The sequence below is a fragment of the Salvelinus alpinus genome, chromosome 8, assembly GCF_045679555.1.
Source record: "Salvelinus alpinus chromosome 8, SLU_Salpinus.1, whole genome shotgun sequence".
NCBI classification, from domain to species: Eukaryota; Metazoa; Chordata; class Actinopteri; order Salmoniformes; family Salmonidae; genus Salvelinus; species Salvelinus alpinus.
In genome coordinates this window covers 58,061,688-58,075,587 of record NC_092093.1, presented here as the reverse complement: position 1 = coordinate 58,075,587, position 13,900 = coordinate 58,061,688, and the positions used below count along the sequence as shown (strand labels likewise).

Genomic DNA, 13,900 nt, shown 5'->3' with positions numbered 1-13,900 from the left:
TCACCAAAACAAACAAGTACGTGTAATATTCCTAACTATGGATCCATAACTCTAAGCAAGGTATCAAATTCAGCTGACAAATTGGCACCTTCCATTTAACACAAACCCAGACAGGCAGTGAGATGCTGACACTAGCTCAAAACGTGTGAGAGAGAGCTCCCTAGGCGTGTGTCAGCCACCAACTGTGCAGCTGTTAGGAGCCTGACACTGAGCAGGGGAACACTACTGTAAACTCCCGAAGAGCCACTTCCATCTCTCTATAAGGATTAATGATCCCACTTCTGACACCAACACCTTGTGACTCAGACACAACTTCCATAGAAACGTGATGCTATCCTGATATGGACACTGTCCTAGTAGGGACACTCAGCTATCTCTGTCACGTAGAAAGTGTGACACCCTCATTTAATTATGTTATGAATGAAATATTGTGCTCACATATGGCGGTGTCCGCAGGTTGATCAACTTAGAGCCAAACTTCAGGTATACGTCTAACATTGGATTGAACTTCCTGTAAAACACTGGGGCTACAATTAAAGTCAAATGTCAAATCTGTGGTGTATTAACATTGCATTTGCCGCAATTGCACGCCAATAAAGGGGTTTTCAGTGAATGGTCTTGAGCATCCAATTATAGTTTGTTTTAGATTAGACATTTGAGATGTATTATTCCAACCCAACATGGCTGCAGGGTAACTTTCACACTCCCCTACATACACTGTAGCCAAAGGCAATCCCCATCCATTGTGGTTCTCTTCCATTACAGGCTGTATGTATGAGAAAGAGAGGGTGGCACTACACACTTTTCAAAGGCTCCACACATCAAACAGCGGTCACGTTACATCATAAACACCTACTGGTTATCATTTCTTTTATCGATATATAGATATGGAAATGAGTTGGAGTGGCAACATGGTATGTACATTACAATGAGATACTGTTGTGGAAAAGACATCAATGAACCTATTCATGTACTCTGTTAGAAAAAAAGGTGCTATCTAGAGTCTAAAAGGGTTATTTGACTGTCCACATAGGAGAACCATTTGAAGAACCCTTGTTGGTTCCAGTTAAAACGCATTTGGTTCCAATTAGAACCGTTTTGAGGTTTCTACATGGAACCAAAAAGGGTTATTCTATGGGGACAGTTGAAGAACCCGTGTGGAACCCTTTTTTCTAGGAGTTTAGTATATACACTGAGTATACCAACCCCCCCACACACAGACACACACACACACACACACACACACACACACACACACACACACACACACACACACACACACACACACACACACACACACACACACACACACACACACACACACACACACACACACACACACACTTTTGCTCTCAGAACAGCCTCAATTCGTTGGGGCTTGAACTCTATAAGGTGTCGAAAGTGTTCCACAAGGATGCTGGCCCATGTTGACTCTAATGCTTCCCACAGTTGTGTCAAGTTGGCTGGATGTCCTTTGGGTGGTGGACCATTCTTGATACACACGGGAAACTATTGATTATGGAAAAACCCAGCAGCACTACAGTTCTTGACACAAACCGGTGTGACTGGCATATGGAGTCTTGTCTTGCTCATTCACACTCAGAATGGCACCCATTCACAATCCATTTCTCTATTGTCTCAAGGCTTAAAAATCCTTCTTCGACCTGTCTCCTCCCCTTCATCTACACTGATTGAAGTGGATTTAACAGCTGACATCAATAAGGGATCATATTCAATCACGTATTTGATTCAGCATGAATGTTCACAATGGCTTCTGATAGACGTTGTAGCATGTATTGAAACCATTAGAAGTACCAGGAAATTCTCCACTGAGAGAAAGGCGATACTCACACAGTAACTCAAATATGGACCAGATGTGTTGTGTTGTGTGTGTGTGTGTGTGTGTGTGTGTGTGTGTGTGTGTGTGTGTGTGTGTGTGTGTGTGTGTGTGTGTGTGTGTGTGCGTGTGTGTGTGTGTGTATTTGTGTGTGTCTGTGTGTAAGATTTACAGAATAATTCCAAAAGAGGTTGCCTTGGCATATTCCAACAACCACAAAAAAAACATGCGATTTAGCCCTATTTCTCTCTCTCTCTCTCTCTCTCTCCATTTTCTCTCCTCTTACATTCACCACTGTGTTTGAATTAATGTTGAGATTAAAGGAAGGTATGAATCTGGATCTCAGGATGCCAGTGAAAGGAGACTGGCGAGCGGATGGTGTGTGTTTGGCGCAAGCCCCACATGTTTTTAATTCCCACGACTGTTATCTGAATTCTGAAATTTCATCAACTTAATCGCATTTAAAGATTGTCCCTGGGAGAAGTGCAGGCTGCCAAGCCTTGGGAGTGAGCTGCTCAGCTCATTGAAAAGAGCCCCTAGGTCTGGTCTGGCTTGCGTGGGGCCAACAATACTTGAGTTGCAACTTGGCTTCCGTTGGCCCATCATAACTTCTAATTGTTTTGAAAGCTGCTCCTTGCCAATCCTGTTGCCCAAAAGTAGAGCTCTTTATGGGCCATCACAAATCAGTGATCGGGAGTAAATCACATTATTACAAAATGCACTCTAATCTATGACCCTTTACTGCTGTTCTAATAGAGAGAGAACAGCAGATTTGTGAGTCCATACTGTCAGACCGAGAGAATAATTGTTTTAATTTAACTAGATGTGTCAGTTAAGAACAAATTCTTATTTGCAATGACGGCCTACCGGGGAACAGTGGGTTAACTACCTTGTTCAGGGGCAGAACGACAGATTTGTGGCGGCAGGTAGCGTAGTGGTTAGAGCGTTGGACTTGTAACCGAAAGGTTGCAAGATGAAATCCCCGAGTTGACAAGGCAAAATTCTGTCGTTCTGCCCCTGAACAAGGCAGTTAACCCACTGTTCCTAGGCCGTCATTGAAAATAGGAATTTGTTCTTAACTGACTTGCCTAGTTAAATAAAAAAATACTTTTTTTTTACCTTGTCAGCCCTGGGATGCAATCCAGCAACCTTTCAGTTCCTGGCCCAATGCTCTAACCACTAGGCTACCTGCCACCCCAATAATAAATGTACACAATGTACATACGTGTAGTAGTGTAGTCCATTGGTTCCCAAACTCATTTAGAGGCCAACTTACACATATGACAGAGCCGGGCCAAAATGTATCGCGCCTCCTATTGAAAATACCCCAGCAGACTGACCCCCCCCACACCACTGGTTTAGTCAATTGAAACACCACTATTTCAGTTGACAAAGTTGATTGGCATTGATTAGCGTTGTCATGGGAGCCATTGTCAATAGCAGTACAAATAGTGTGTTTGGATGATTTTACGACATCTTTTTTAATTATTTTTATTTCACCTTTATTTAACCAGGTAGGCAAGTTGAGAACAAGTTCTCATTTACAACTGCGACCTGGCCAAGATAAAGCAAAGCAGTTCGACACATATAACAACACAGAGTTACACATGGAGTAAAACAAACATACAGTCAATAATACAGTAGAAAAATAAGTCTATATACAATGTGAGCAAATGAGGTGAGATAAGGGAGGTAAAGGCAATAAATAGGCCATGGTGGCGAAGTAAATACAATATAGCAATTAAAACACTGGAATGGTAGATTTGACAGTAGATGAGAGTGCAAGTAGAAATACTGGAGTGCAAAGGAGCAAAATAAATAAATAAATACAGTAGGGGAAGAGGTAGTTGTTTGGGCTATTTATAGATGGGCTATGTACAGGTGCAGTGATCTGTGAGCTGCTCTGACAGCTGGTGTTTAAAGCTAGTGAGGGAGATAAGTGTTTCCAGTTTCAGAGATTTTTGTAGTTCGTTCCAGTCATTGGCAGCAGAGAACTGGAAGGAGAGGCGGCCAAAGGAGGAATTGGCTTTGGGGGTGACAAGTGAGATATACCTGCTGGAACGCGTGCTACGGGTGGGTGCAGCTATGGTGACCAGTGAGCAGAGATAAGGCGGGACTTTACCTAGCAGGGTCTTGTAGATGACCTGGAGCCAGTGGGTTTGGCGACGAGTATGAAGCGAGGGCCAGCCAACGAGAGCGTACAGGTCACAGTGGTGGGTAGTATATTGGGCTTTGGTGACGAAACGGAGGGCACTGTGATAGACTGCATCCAATTAGTTGAGTAGGGTGTTGGAGGCTATTTTGTAAATGACATCGCCAAAGTCGAGGATCGGTAAGATGGTCAGTTTTACGAGGGTATGTTTCGCAGCATGACTGAAGGATGCTTTGTTGCAAAATAGGAAGCCAATTCTAGATTTAACTTTGGATTGGAGATGTTTTATGTGAGTCTGGAAGGAGAGTTTACAGTCTAACCAGACACCTAGGTATTTGTAGTTGTCCACATATTCTAAGTCAGAACCGTCCAGAGTGGTGATGCTGGACGGGCGGGCAGGTGCAGGCAGCGATCGGTTGAAGAGCATGCATTTAGTTTTACTTGTATTTAAGAGCAGTTGGAGGCCACGGAAGGAGAGTTGTATTGCATTGAAGCTCGTCTGGAGGGTTGTTAACACAGTGTCCAAAGAAGGGCCAGAAGTATACAGAATGGTGTCGTCTGCATAGAGGTGGATCAGAGACTCACCAGCAGAAAGAGAGACATCATTGATATATACAGAGAAGAGAGTTGGCCCAAGAATTGAACCCTGTGGCACCCGCATAGAGACTGCCAGAGGCCCGGACAACAGGCCCTCAGATTTGACACACTGAACTCTGTCGGAGAAGTAGTTGGTGAACCAGGCGAGGCAATCATTTGAGAAACCAAGGCTGTTGAGTCTGCCGATGAGGATGTGGTGATTGACAGAGTCGAATGCCTTGGCCAGGTCAATGAATACGGCTGCACAGTATTGTTTCTTATCGATGGCGGTTAAGATATCGTTTAGAACCTTGAGCGTGGCTGAGGTGCACCCATGACCAGTTCTGAAACCAGATTGCATAGCGGAGAAGGTACGATGGGATTCGAAATGGTCGGTGATCTGTTTGTTAACTTGGCTTTCGTAGAACTTAGAAAGGCAGGGTAGGATAGATATAGGTCTGTAGCAGTTTGGGTCAAGAGTGTCTCCCCCTTTGAAGAGGGGGATGACCACAGCTGCTTACATCTGATCATAAGGGATGTAAAAGCCCTAATCAGCCAAACAAATTACTGGCTCTGATTAAATATGGCCCAGTGTTTTAAGGTTCATTTTGGTTACTCAAAATTATTGTAAATGTAAAATGACTCAAAATGACTCAAAATGCATGTTGACTCAAAATAACTCCAAATCTAAGTTGTTGACATTTTGTTGTTGAAAACTATAACATTAAAACATTGTAATCCTACTTTCTGAACCAAGATACTGTAATTACATACTGCCATATATACCCCAGCAGAATGACCACCTGTTTGTCCCTTTACTTTTCCAAGTTAAATTGAGCTTTGTGTTAATACTATGTTACATACCCGCTCGATGTGTAATCTGTTTCATCTGGAGTAATCTAGTGGAAAGCACTTACCCTTTAATTACAGCCTAGCAAGAAATCTAAATTGTGCTATCAGGCCACAGTTACCTTCACATGCCACATCCCCTTTAAGCTGCTCTAGGAATGAATACAGGTCTAAACCAGCCTGGAGAGAATTCCTTGTGTGCAAGTCCCAAGACATATTAGACTGTGGTGTGAAGAAAATACATATTAGGTATAATTGTGCATTTAGATTAAAGTGGAGTGATACTACTAGGCCTAGAATGCTGAGGAAAGGAGTGGAGTGATACTACTAGGTCTAGAATGCTGAGGAAAGGAGTGGAGTGATACTACTAGGCATAGAATGCTGAGGAAAGGAGTGTAGTGATACTATTAAATCTAGAATGCTGAGGAAAGGAGTGGAGTGATGCTACTAGGCCTAGAATGCTGAGGAAAGGAGTACAGTGATATTACTAGGCAATGGCATTGAGGAGTATACCACCTCAGTCATCGGCTTCATCAATAAGTGTTCCGACGACGTCGTCCCCACAGTGACCGTACATACATTTCCCAACCAGAAGCCATGGATTACAGGCAACATTCACACCAAGCAAAAGTCTAGAGCTGCCGCTTTCAGGCAGCGGGACACTAATCTGGACGCTTATAAGAAATCCCGCTATGCCCTCAGATGAACCATCAAACAGGCAAAGCATCAATACAGGATTAAGATTGAATCCTACTACACTGGCTCTGAAGCTCGTCGGATGTTGCAGGGCTTGAAAACTATTACGGACTATACAGGGAAACACAGCCGCGAGCTGCCCAGGGACTCGAGCCTACCAGATGAGCTAAATGCCTTTTATGTTCGCTTCGAGGCAAGAATGCAAGAGAGCACCAACTGTTTCAGACGACTGTGTGTTGACCTGTTCAAAGGTCTTGTTCACATCAGCTACTAATGCGTTATCATTCACAAAGCCGTGGGGCCAGATGGATTACCAGGACGTGTACTCAAAGCATGCGTGGACCAACTGGCAAGTGTCTTCACTGAAATTTTCAACCTCTACCTGACCTAGTCTGTAATACCTACATGTTTCAAGCAGATCAACATAGTCCCTGTGCCTAAGGAAGTGAAGGTAACCTGCCCCGTAGCACTCACGTTGGTAGCCATGAAGTGCTTTGAAAGGCTGGTATTCGGCTCACATCAACAACCTCATCCCAGATACCCTAGACCCACTCCATACCGCCCCAATAGATCCCCAGATGACGCAATCTCAATCGCACTTGTGCGCTGTCCTTTCCCACCTGGACAAAAGAAACACCTATGTGAGAATGCTTTTAACTTCTTGGAACTATAGGGGGTGCTGTTCCGCATTAGCATATTTTGGTCTCCAAATTAAACTGCCTCGTGCTAAATTCTTGATCGTACAATATGCATATTATTGTTATTATTGGATAGAAAACAGTCTATAGTTTCTATAGGAGTTGAAATTTTTAATTGACTACAGCTCAGCATTCAACACCATAGTCCCCAAAAAGCTCATTACTAAGCTAAGGACCCTGGGACTAAACACCTCCCTCTGCAACTGGATCCTGGACTTCCTGATGGGCCGCCACCAGGTGGTAAGGGTAGGCAGCATCATGTCTGCCACGCTGATCCTCAACACTGGGGCCCCTCAGGGGTGCGTGCTTAGTCCTCTCCTGTACTCCCTGTTCACCCATGACTACGTGGTTTGTATTGAAGCTGGTCGAGAGTTTCAAGTTCCTTGGTGTCCACATCACCAACAAACTATCATGGTCCAAACACACAAAGACAGTCGTGAAGAGGGCACGACAACACCTTTTCCCCCTCAGGAGACTGAAAAGATTTGGCATGGGTCCCCAGATCCTAAAAAAGTTATACAGCTGCACCACCGAGAGCATTCTGACCGTTTGCATCACCACCTGGTATGGCAAATGCTCGGCATCTGACCAAAAGGCGCTACAGAGGGTAGTGCATACAGCCTAGTACATCACTAGGGCCATGCTTCCTGCCATCCAGCACCTATATAGTAGGCTGTGTCAGAGGAAAGCCCCAAAAATTGTCAAAGACTCCAGCCACTCAAGTCATAGACTGTTCTCTCTGCTCCCGCACGGCAAGCGGTACTGCAGCGCAAAAGTCTAGCACCAAAAGGCTCCTTAACAGCTTCTACCCCCAAGCCATAAGACTGCTGAACAATTAACCAAATGGCCACCCGGACTATTTACATTGACACCCCCCACTGCTGCTACTCGCTGTATATTATCTATGCATAGTCACTTTACCCCTATCTACATGTACAAATTACCTCAACTAACCTGTACCCCCACACATTGACTCGGTATTGGTACCCCCTGTATATAGCCTCGTTATTGTTATTTTATTGTGTTACTTTTTATAATTTTTTACTTGAGTTTATTTAGTAAATATTTTCTTAACTCTTTCTTGAACTGCATTGTTGTTTAAAGGGCTTGTAAGTAATAAAGTTTGATTTAATTTGAGTTAGCTGTAGCAAATGTAGCAAATGCTACAGCTAACAAAAAAGCTAACAAATGTTTAATCCATCAAGGAAACAAACTGTGAACCAGTCTCTAATTATACTTCATGATGTGAGTCAGAGGCGTGTGTGTGTGCATGCTCGTGTGTGTACGTGCGTGCGTGTGTGTGTGTGTGACATGACCTCATTGGCTGCCAAAGAATATTGTCAATGAACAAAAAAGTGTTCAAGGAGCCGGCCCAAGCCAGCATACAGTATTACACTTGGAATGCAACCTCAACAGAAAGAGCTAGTTGACTGTTCAACAGACAGTGATGCAGAATCTTGCATTCTTCAGCCTCCCTTAACATTTTGCACTATTATTATTAAATTCAGTGCTGAACAAGCGACTGATCCAATTTCTATTGCAAACAACCGGTCCAAAAATGTAAAGGTCCAATGCAGCCATTTTTTTTTATCTCAATATCAAATAATTTCTGAGTAACAATTAAGTACCTTACTGTGATTGTTTTCAATTAAAACGGCCAAAAATGTACAAAAATAGCTTCTTAGCAAAGAGCAATTTCAAGCTAATATTTTGCTAGGACTAGGAGTGGAGAGGGGAAAACTGAAAACCTGCTATTATTGGCAGAGAGGTTTGGAACTCTCTTTCTTATTGGTCTATTAACTAATGTCACCAGGCAGGCCAAAACTCCATGCCACGACAACAAGCTGAGATTTCAGGTGTTCTTTTCAAACAGCTCTTACACTAAAAGGGAATTATCATCATTTTTACAATTTCACAACCTCATAGTGTGGAAATATATATAAAACACAGGAAAATCTCATTTTGACTGCACTGGGCCATCAAACGTTATGAAACAGCAATAGAAGTTCAAATACAATCCACATGACAAAATACCCAATGAGTCAAAGCCTCACTGTCGGTTTGCCTTTTAACAGAGGGTCCCAGAGGGTCATGGTTGACAGGTTGCATTGAGGCAGGATTCAAAGTGACAGAGAGGGGGGAATTGGGATGGCAGGCAGATAGGCAGCTCATTGTGTGAACGGTGCTGGTGACTCATCGGCTTCCTGGGGAAAATAGACAGAGGGGTTTGGACGAAGGGGTTTAGGGAGGCGTGGGCCTAGGGTGGGCCCACGCCTCCCATTGAGCTCTGTTTCCTCAGGAAGCCCTCTTGTCTCCTGCGTCCCCCTCTCCAAGGACAGATTACGTCTGTTTGTATTACCGTCCTTCAGGATGGCTCGGAGTAGTGGGGTACTGGAGTTTGCTGGGATTGTGGTGTTGTTTTGTATTACAGAGATTCCTCTGAGGGAACCTATATAGAACCCAAGTCATCAGGGGAAATGGCTTTTGTGTCAATTAGCAAGGTCTGGGTTGTTTACATCAAGGTTTTGGTTGACTGATAAAGTGCATCAGCCCATGACACTCTGACTGACTGACTTCTCCAAACAGTTATACCACTGCAAAAGTTGGACTTACTGTTTGTGTTTCTGCAATAGTAATGTTTGCTGTCTTCCTCAGAGTTTGGATTTGACTGTGGGAATAACATCAATTGCGTGAATGCCGGAATGCGGGTATGATTGGATCGAGCCCTATTGAATTTGACTAAACATTAGCTATAATTACCTGCTTGACCACAAAGCTTGGCCTCAACAGGTGTCGCGGAGGATGACATATGGACGGTCACTCGAGCTTTATTAGAAAAGCTGTGTAAAATCAGAGAACATTTTGGTTTATAAAGGACTTGAGGAAAATAACTAATTGATGTCCATTTTTTCCAGGAGAGTGGAGATGGGACTGAAGCCCAACACTGGAGTTGTGATGGAGGGAAACAGCTGGAGGAGAATAAACAGGAGAGGAACGATGTCTCAATCTCTCCACCACTCCACCAGCTGCTAGAAGACCAGAGAAGTCTTTACTTTTGAACCCTGACCTCTATCACTTCTTGATTGTCCATCACCGGCATATGATCTTGTTCCATCACAGTTTTTTGTCTCTGTCCATTTGGCTGCCTCAGCTGCTTCGTCCTCCTCCTCCTCAAAAAAAAAAATGGGAACCACAAAACTGTAACGCCATTCAAATGGTCATTTAATTTCCCTAGAGGTGTCGAGGTGGAATGAGTGTCATGTCTTCACCTCAATAGAAGTCATAAAATTGTTTTTTGTGAGTAAATATAGAGCAAGAACCTGTCTTTGTGATGTACCGGCGTCATTGGGTAGATATTGAGTCAAGATTTTCCGGCTGAGATCCCCCCCCCCCCCCACTGTCACCAACCAACCCAGTCGTCCCCCAATGTTTTGGTGGACTACTTTATTTGGGGGGATAACTTTAGATTCTAGTACCAAGCCTTGTCACCCCAAGGCAAGAGAATCTCCTGAAACAAGAGACACATGACTGACAAGCACGTGTTGCATGCTCTGACACGTCTGGAATACTCCCCACCCCTGTTTTGGTAAAAAGCTAAGGGATGGGACTGGAAAAATGCAACCACTCTCACATTCATAGACAGAGCTATGGATGCAAGGACTGAACCTCCATGACATCAAAATAATAGTTGTAATCATGTTTTGAGGCTATACAGTGTTTTCTCAATATTTACTTTGTTGACAAATATTGGAGTAAAACAAGTTTATATTTTGGGTTCTGATTAGGTATGACAGTTGAACTAAGCTCATGAGGCATTTATAAGTTATATTCTTCAAGAATCAATGGGTACATATAATTAATTTATAACTTTTCAAAAAGTATGTAGTAACTCCAGAATACCAGATGGAGTGACTAAAAAGGTATTTCTGACCAGATAACAGCTGGGTTATTAAACACTGAAATAAGTTTAGCCAATGGGGGACAGGATAGGAAGGGGTGTTTATACAATTCACATTAAGGGGAGTATATTCATACACAACACTGCTAATACCTCACTATACACTCACCACCCTATAGAAACACAAGGGATGTCACGTTTGTCGTATGGAGGAAGAGAGGAGGACCAAGGCGCAGTGTGATAAGAATACATTCTTCTATTTATTATAATGAAACGAAGAACACTTAAACAAACTAATGCAAAACAACAAACGAACGTGAAGCTATATATTAAACAAGTGCATACACAGGCAACTTACATATAGACAATAACCCACGAAATACCCAACGGAATATGGCTGCCTAAATATGGTTCCCAATCAGAGACAACGATAAACAGCTGCCTCTAATTGAGAACCAATCTAGACAACCATAGACATACAAACACCTAGACTAGTAAACACCCCATAAACATACAAAACCCCTAGACAAGTCAAAACACATACATCCCCCATGTCACACCCTGACCTAACCAAAATAATAAAGAAAACAAAGATAACTAAGGCCAGGGCGTGACAAGGGAACCAGTTAGATTTAGTGTGTACTGATGCAAAGTGTGTTCCAGCACTGGTAGTAGCCAAAGGCACTGATATTATATTTTAGGATGAGCTTTCGCAGGCTAATGAGGGAGGGGGTGCGAGAGAGAGAGAGGGAGAGAGAGTTGAACTTGTGGCCAGCTGACACTTAAGGGGGAGAGTGAAGGAGGAGTGCATGTGTCTCTGTGCAGACAGGCAGAAGCTGCATTCTTTCATCTCACTCTGTCCTCCCTCCCTCCCTTTTCCTGAGTGGTGTTATCCCTGCCTGGCTGTCACACATTTTGGGATGTAGTGTTAAGAAGCGATGTATCTTATATTTAACTGAAGGCTTACAGTGTACAATGAAAGCCATTTTCAATCTGAGATGGTAAAGATTGAGGTGCATATGAAGGAAAACCGTACAGGAAAATGTTTCCTCAGTATTTTAAGGACAGATAAGGTTTGTTTTTTTGTGTGTGTGTGTGTGTGTGTGTGTGTGTGTGTGTGTGTGTGTGTGTGTGTGTGTGTGTGTGTGTGTGTGTGTGTGTGTGTGTGTGTGTGTGTGTGTGTGTGTGTGTGTGTGTGTGTGTGTGTGTGTGTGTGTGTGTGTGTGTGTGTGTGTGTGTGTGTGTGTGTGTGTGTGTGTGTGTGTGTGTGTGTGTGTGTGTGTGTGTGTGTGTGTGTGTGTGTGTGTGTGTGTGTGTGTGTGTGTGTGTGTGTGTGTGTGTGTGTGTGTGTGTGTGTGTGTGTGTGTGTGTGTGTGTGTGTGTGTGTGTGTGTGTGTGTGTGTGTGTGTGTGTGTGTGTGTGTGTGTGTGTGTGTGTGTGTGTGTGTGTGTGTGTGTGTGTGTGTGTGTGTGTGTGTGTGTGTGTGTGTGTGTGTGTGTGTGTGTGTGTGTGTGTGTGTGTGTGTGTGTGTGTGTGTGTGTGTGTGTGTGTGTGTGTGTGTGTGTGTGTGTGTGTGTGTGTGTGTGTGTGTGTGTGTGTGTGTGTGTGTGTGTGTGTGTGTGTGTGTGTGTGTGTGTGTGTGTGTGTGTGTGTGTGTGTGTGTGTGTGTGTGTGTGTGTGTGTGTGTGTGTGTGTGTGTGTGTGTGTGTGTGTGTGTGTGTGTGTGTGTGTGTGTGTGTGTGTGTGTGTGTGTGTGTGTGTGTGTGTGTGTGTGTGTGTGTGTGTGTGTGTGTGTGTGTGTGTGTGTGTGTGTGTGTGTGTGTGTGTGTGTGTGTGTGTGTGTGTGTGTGTGTGTGTGTGTGTGTGTGTGTGTGTGTGTGTGTGTGTGTGTGTTGCAATGTCAAACCACAGCACCATCATTTCTCAGCCCTGACTCCTGACCCAGAGGCCGAGGAGTCTGAAATCATTCTGTCACTGAGTGCTGTAAATCCTAGGTTTAGGCCGAGGCCATCCTTAAACCCTGATAATGTAACCATTTAACCGCTGGCTCTTTAAAATGAATTGTTTGGTTTGATTTGATTTGTTTGCTCAAGGAATTACCAGTTAAGAGTCTCTAAAAGTGTTGTATGTGTCAGTTGACTCTTAGACAGATAACTGTTACCTCCACATCCTCATACCAAAACATATGTGGCCTCTACACTGATGGAAGAGAGCTGTACAGTAAGAACACATCTACTGTAAGAAACAAACCTGACTAAATACGTTCAATGGAATACATCATGGAGGAAATGTTTCTTACCTTGCATTGTTGTTTTGGTGGGTTCTGGGAACAGTGGGATGAGCAGGAGGTAGATGAGGTAGACAAAAGAGAACCCATTGTACCGGAACAGACAGGCTGCAAAACAACAAGGCAGCAAGTAACACATCGGATCAAAACCCATCTATGACATAATACCCTGGATAAATCAGAACCCATATGTGACATAACACCATGGATAAATCAGAACCCATCTGTGACATATACCATGGATAAATCAGAACCCATCTGTGACATAACACCATGGATAAATCAGAACCTATCTATGACATAACACCATGGATAAATCAGAACCCATCTGTGACATAACACCATGGATAATTCAGAACCCATCTACGACATAACACCATGGATAAATCAGAACCCACCGTGGATACCCCCCCCCCCCTCATAACAGTTATGATTACAGCTTTGGAGAGTGGTGTGAACAGTGTCGATGGGAGTGGAGGGAAGGGATAGCTCTGTAAAGCCATAGCAGCAGGAAGATGGTTGGGGTGGGGATGCTGCGACGGCTATATCGGTTCACTAATACAGGATTTGTAAAGGCCCGCGCATTACTTTTATTCAAGTTTTTAATCATATATTTGTTTCTATTCCGAGGGTGCTGCAGCACCCTCAGCACCACTGCCTCCTGCGGCTATGTATAAACCTCAACGTTTTTGACATACAGTGTTTGATAGATGCCTGCACTGCACTCGACATTCCAACAGTGTTTGACAACAGGCGTTTGGCACTGGAGAAAACTTGGCAGATCTCTGTCGGAATGCCAAAACGGAGTAAAACGACATCTACTACGGCTCCCCCGTGCCAAAGAAACGTCCAGATTGCATTAAGATAAACCGTGGCTGATGCCATTTAAGTCAAGCATTTTAGCCTG

General features: G+C 43.7%; 1 protein-coding gene across 1 annotated transcript in view; it reads right to left on the bottom strand.

Moving 5' to 3' along the window:
* The window catches only part of LOC139583347 (piezo-type mechanosensitive ion channel component 2-like), a 198,063-nt gene that overhangs the window by 146,881 nt on the left and 37,282 nt on the right, over positions 1-13,900 (bottom strand). The window contains exon 2 of the mRNA XM_071414313.1: positions 13,006-13,101. Coding sequence (XP_071270414.1) covers positions 13,006-13,101 — 96 coding nt within the window. The remainder of the gene's footprint in view (positions 1-13,005; positions 13,102-13,900) is intronic.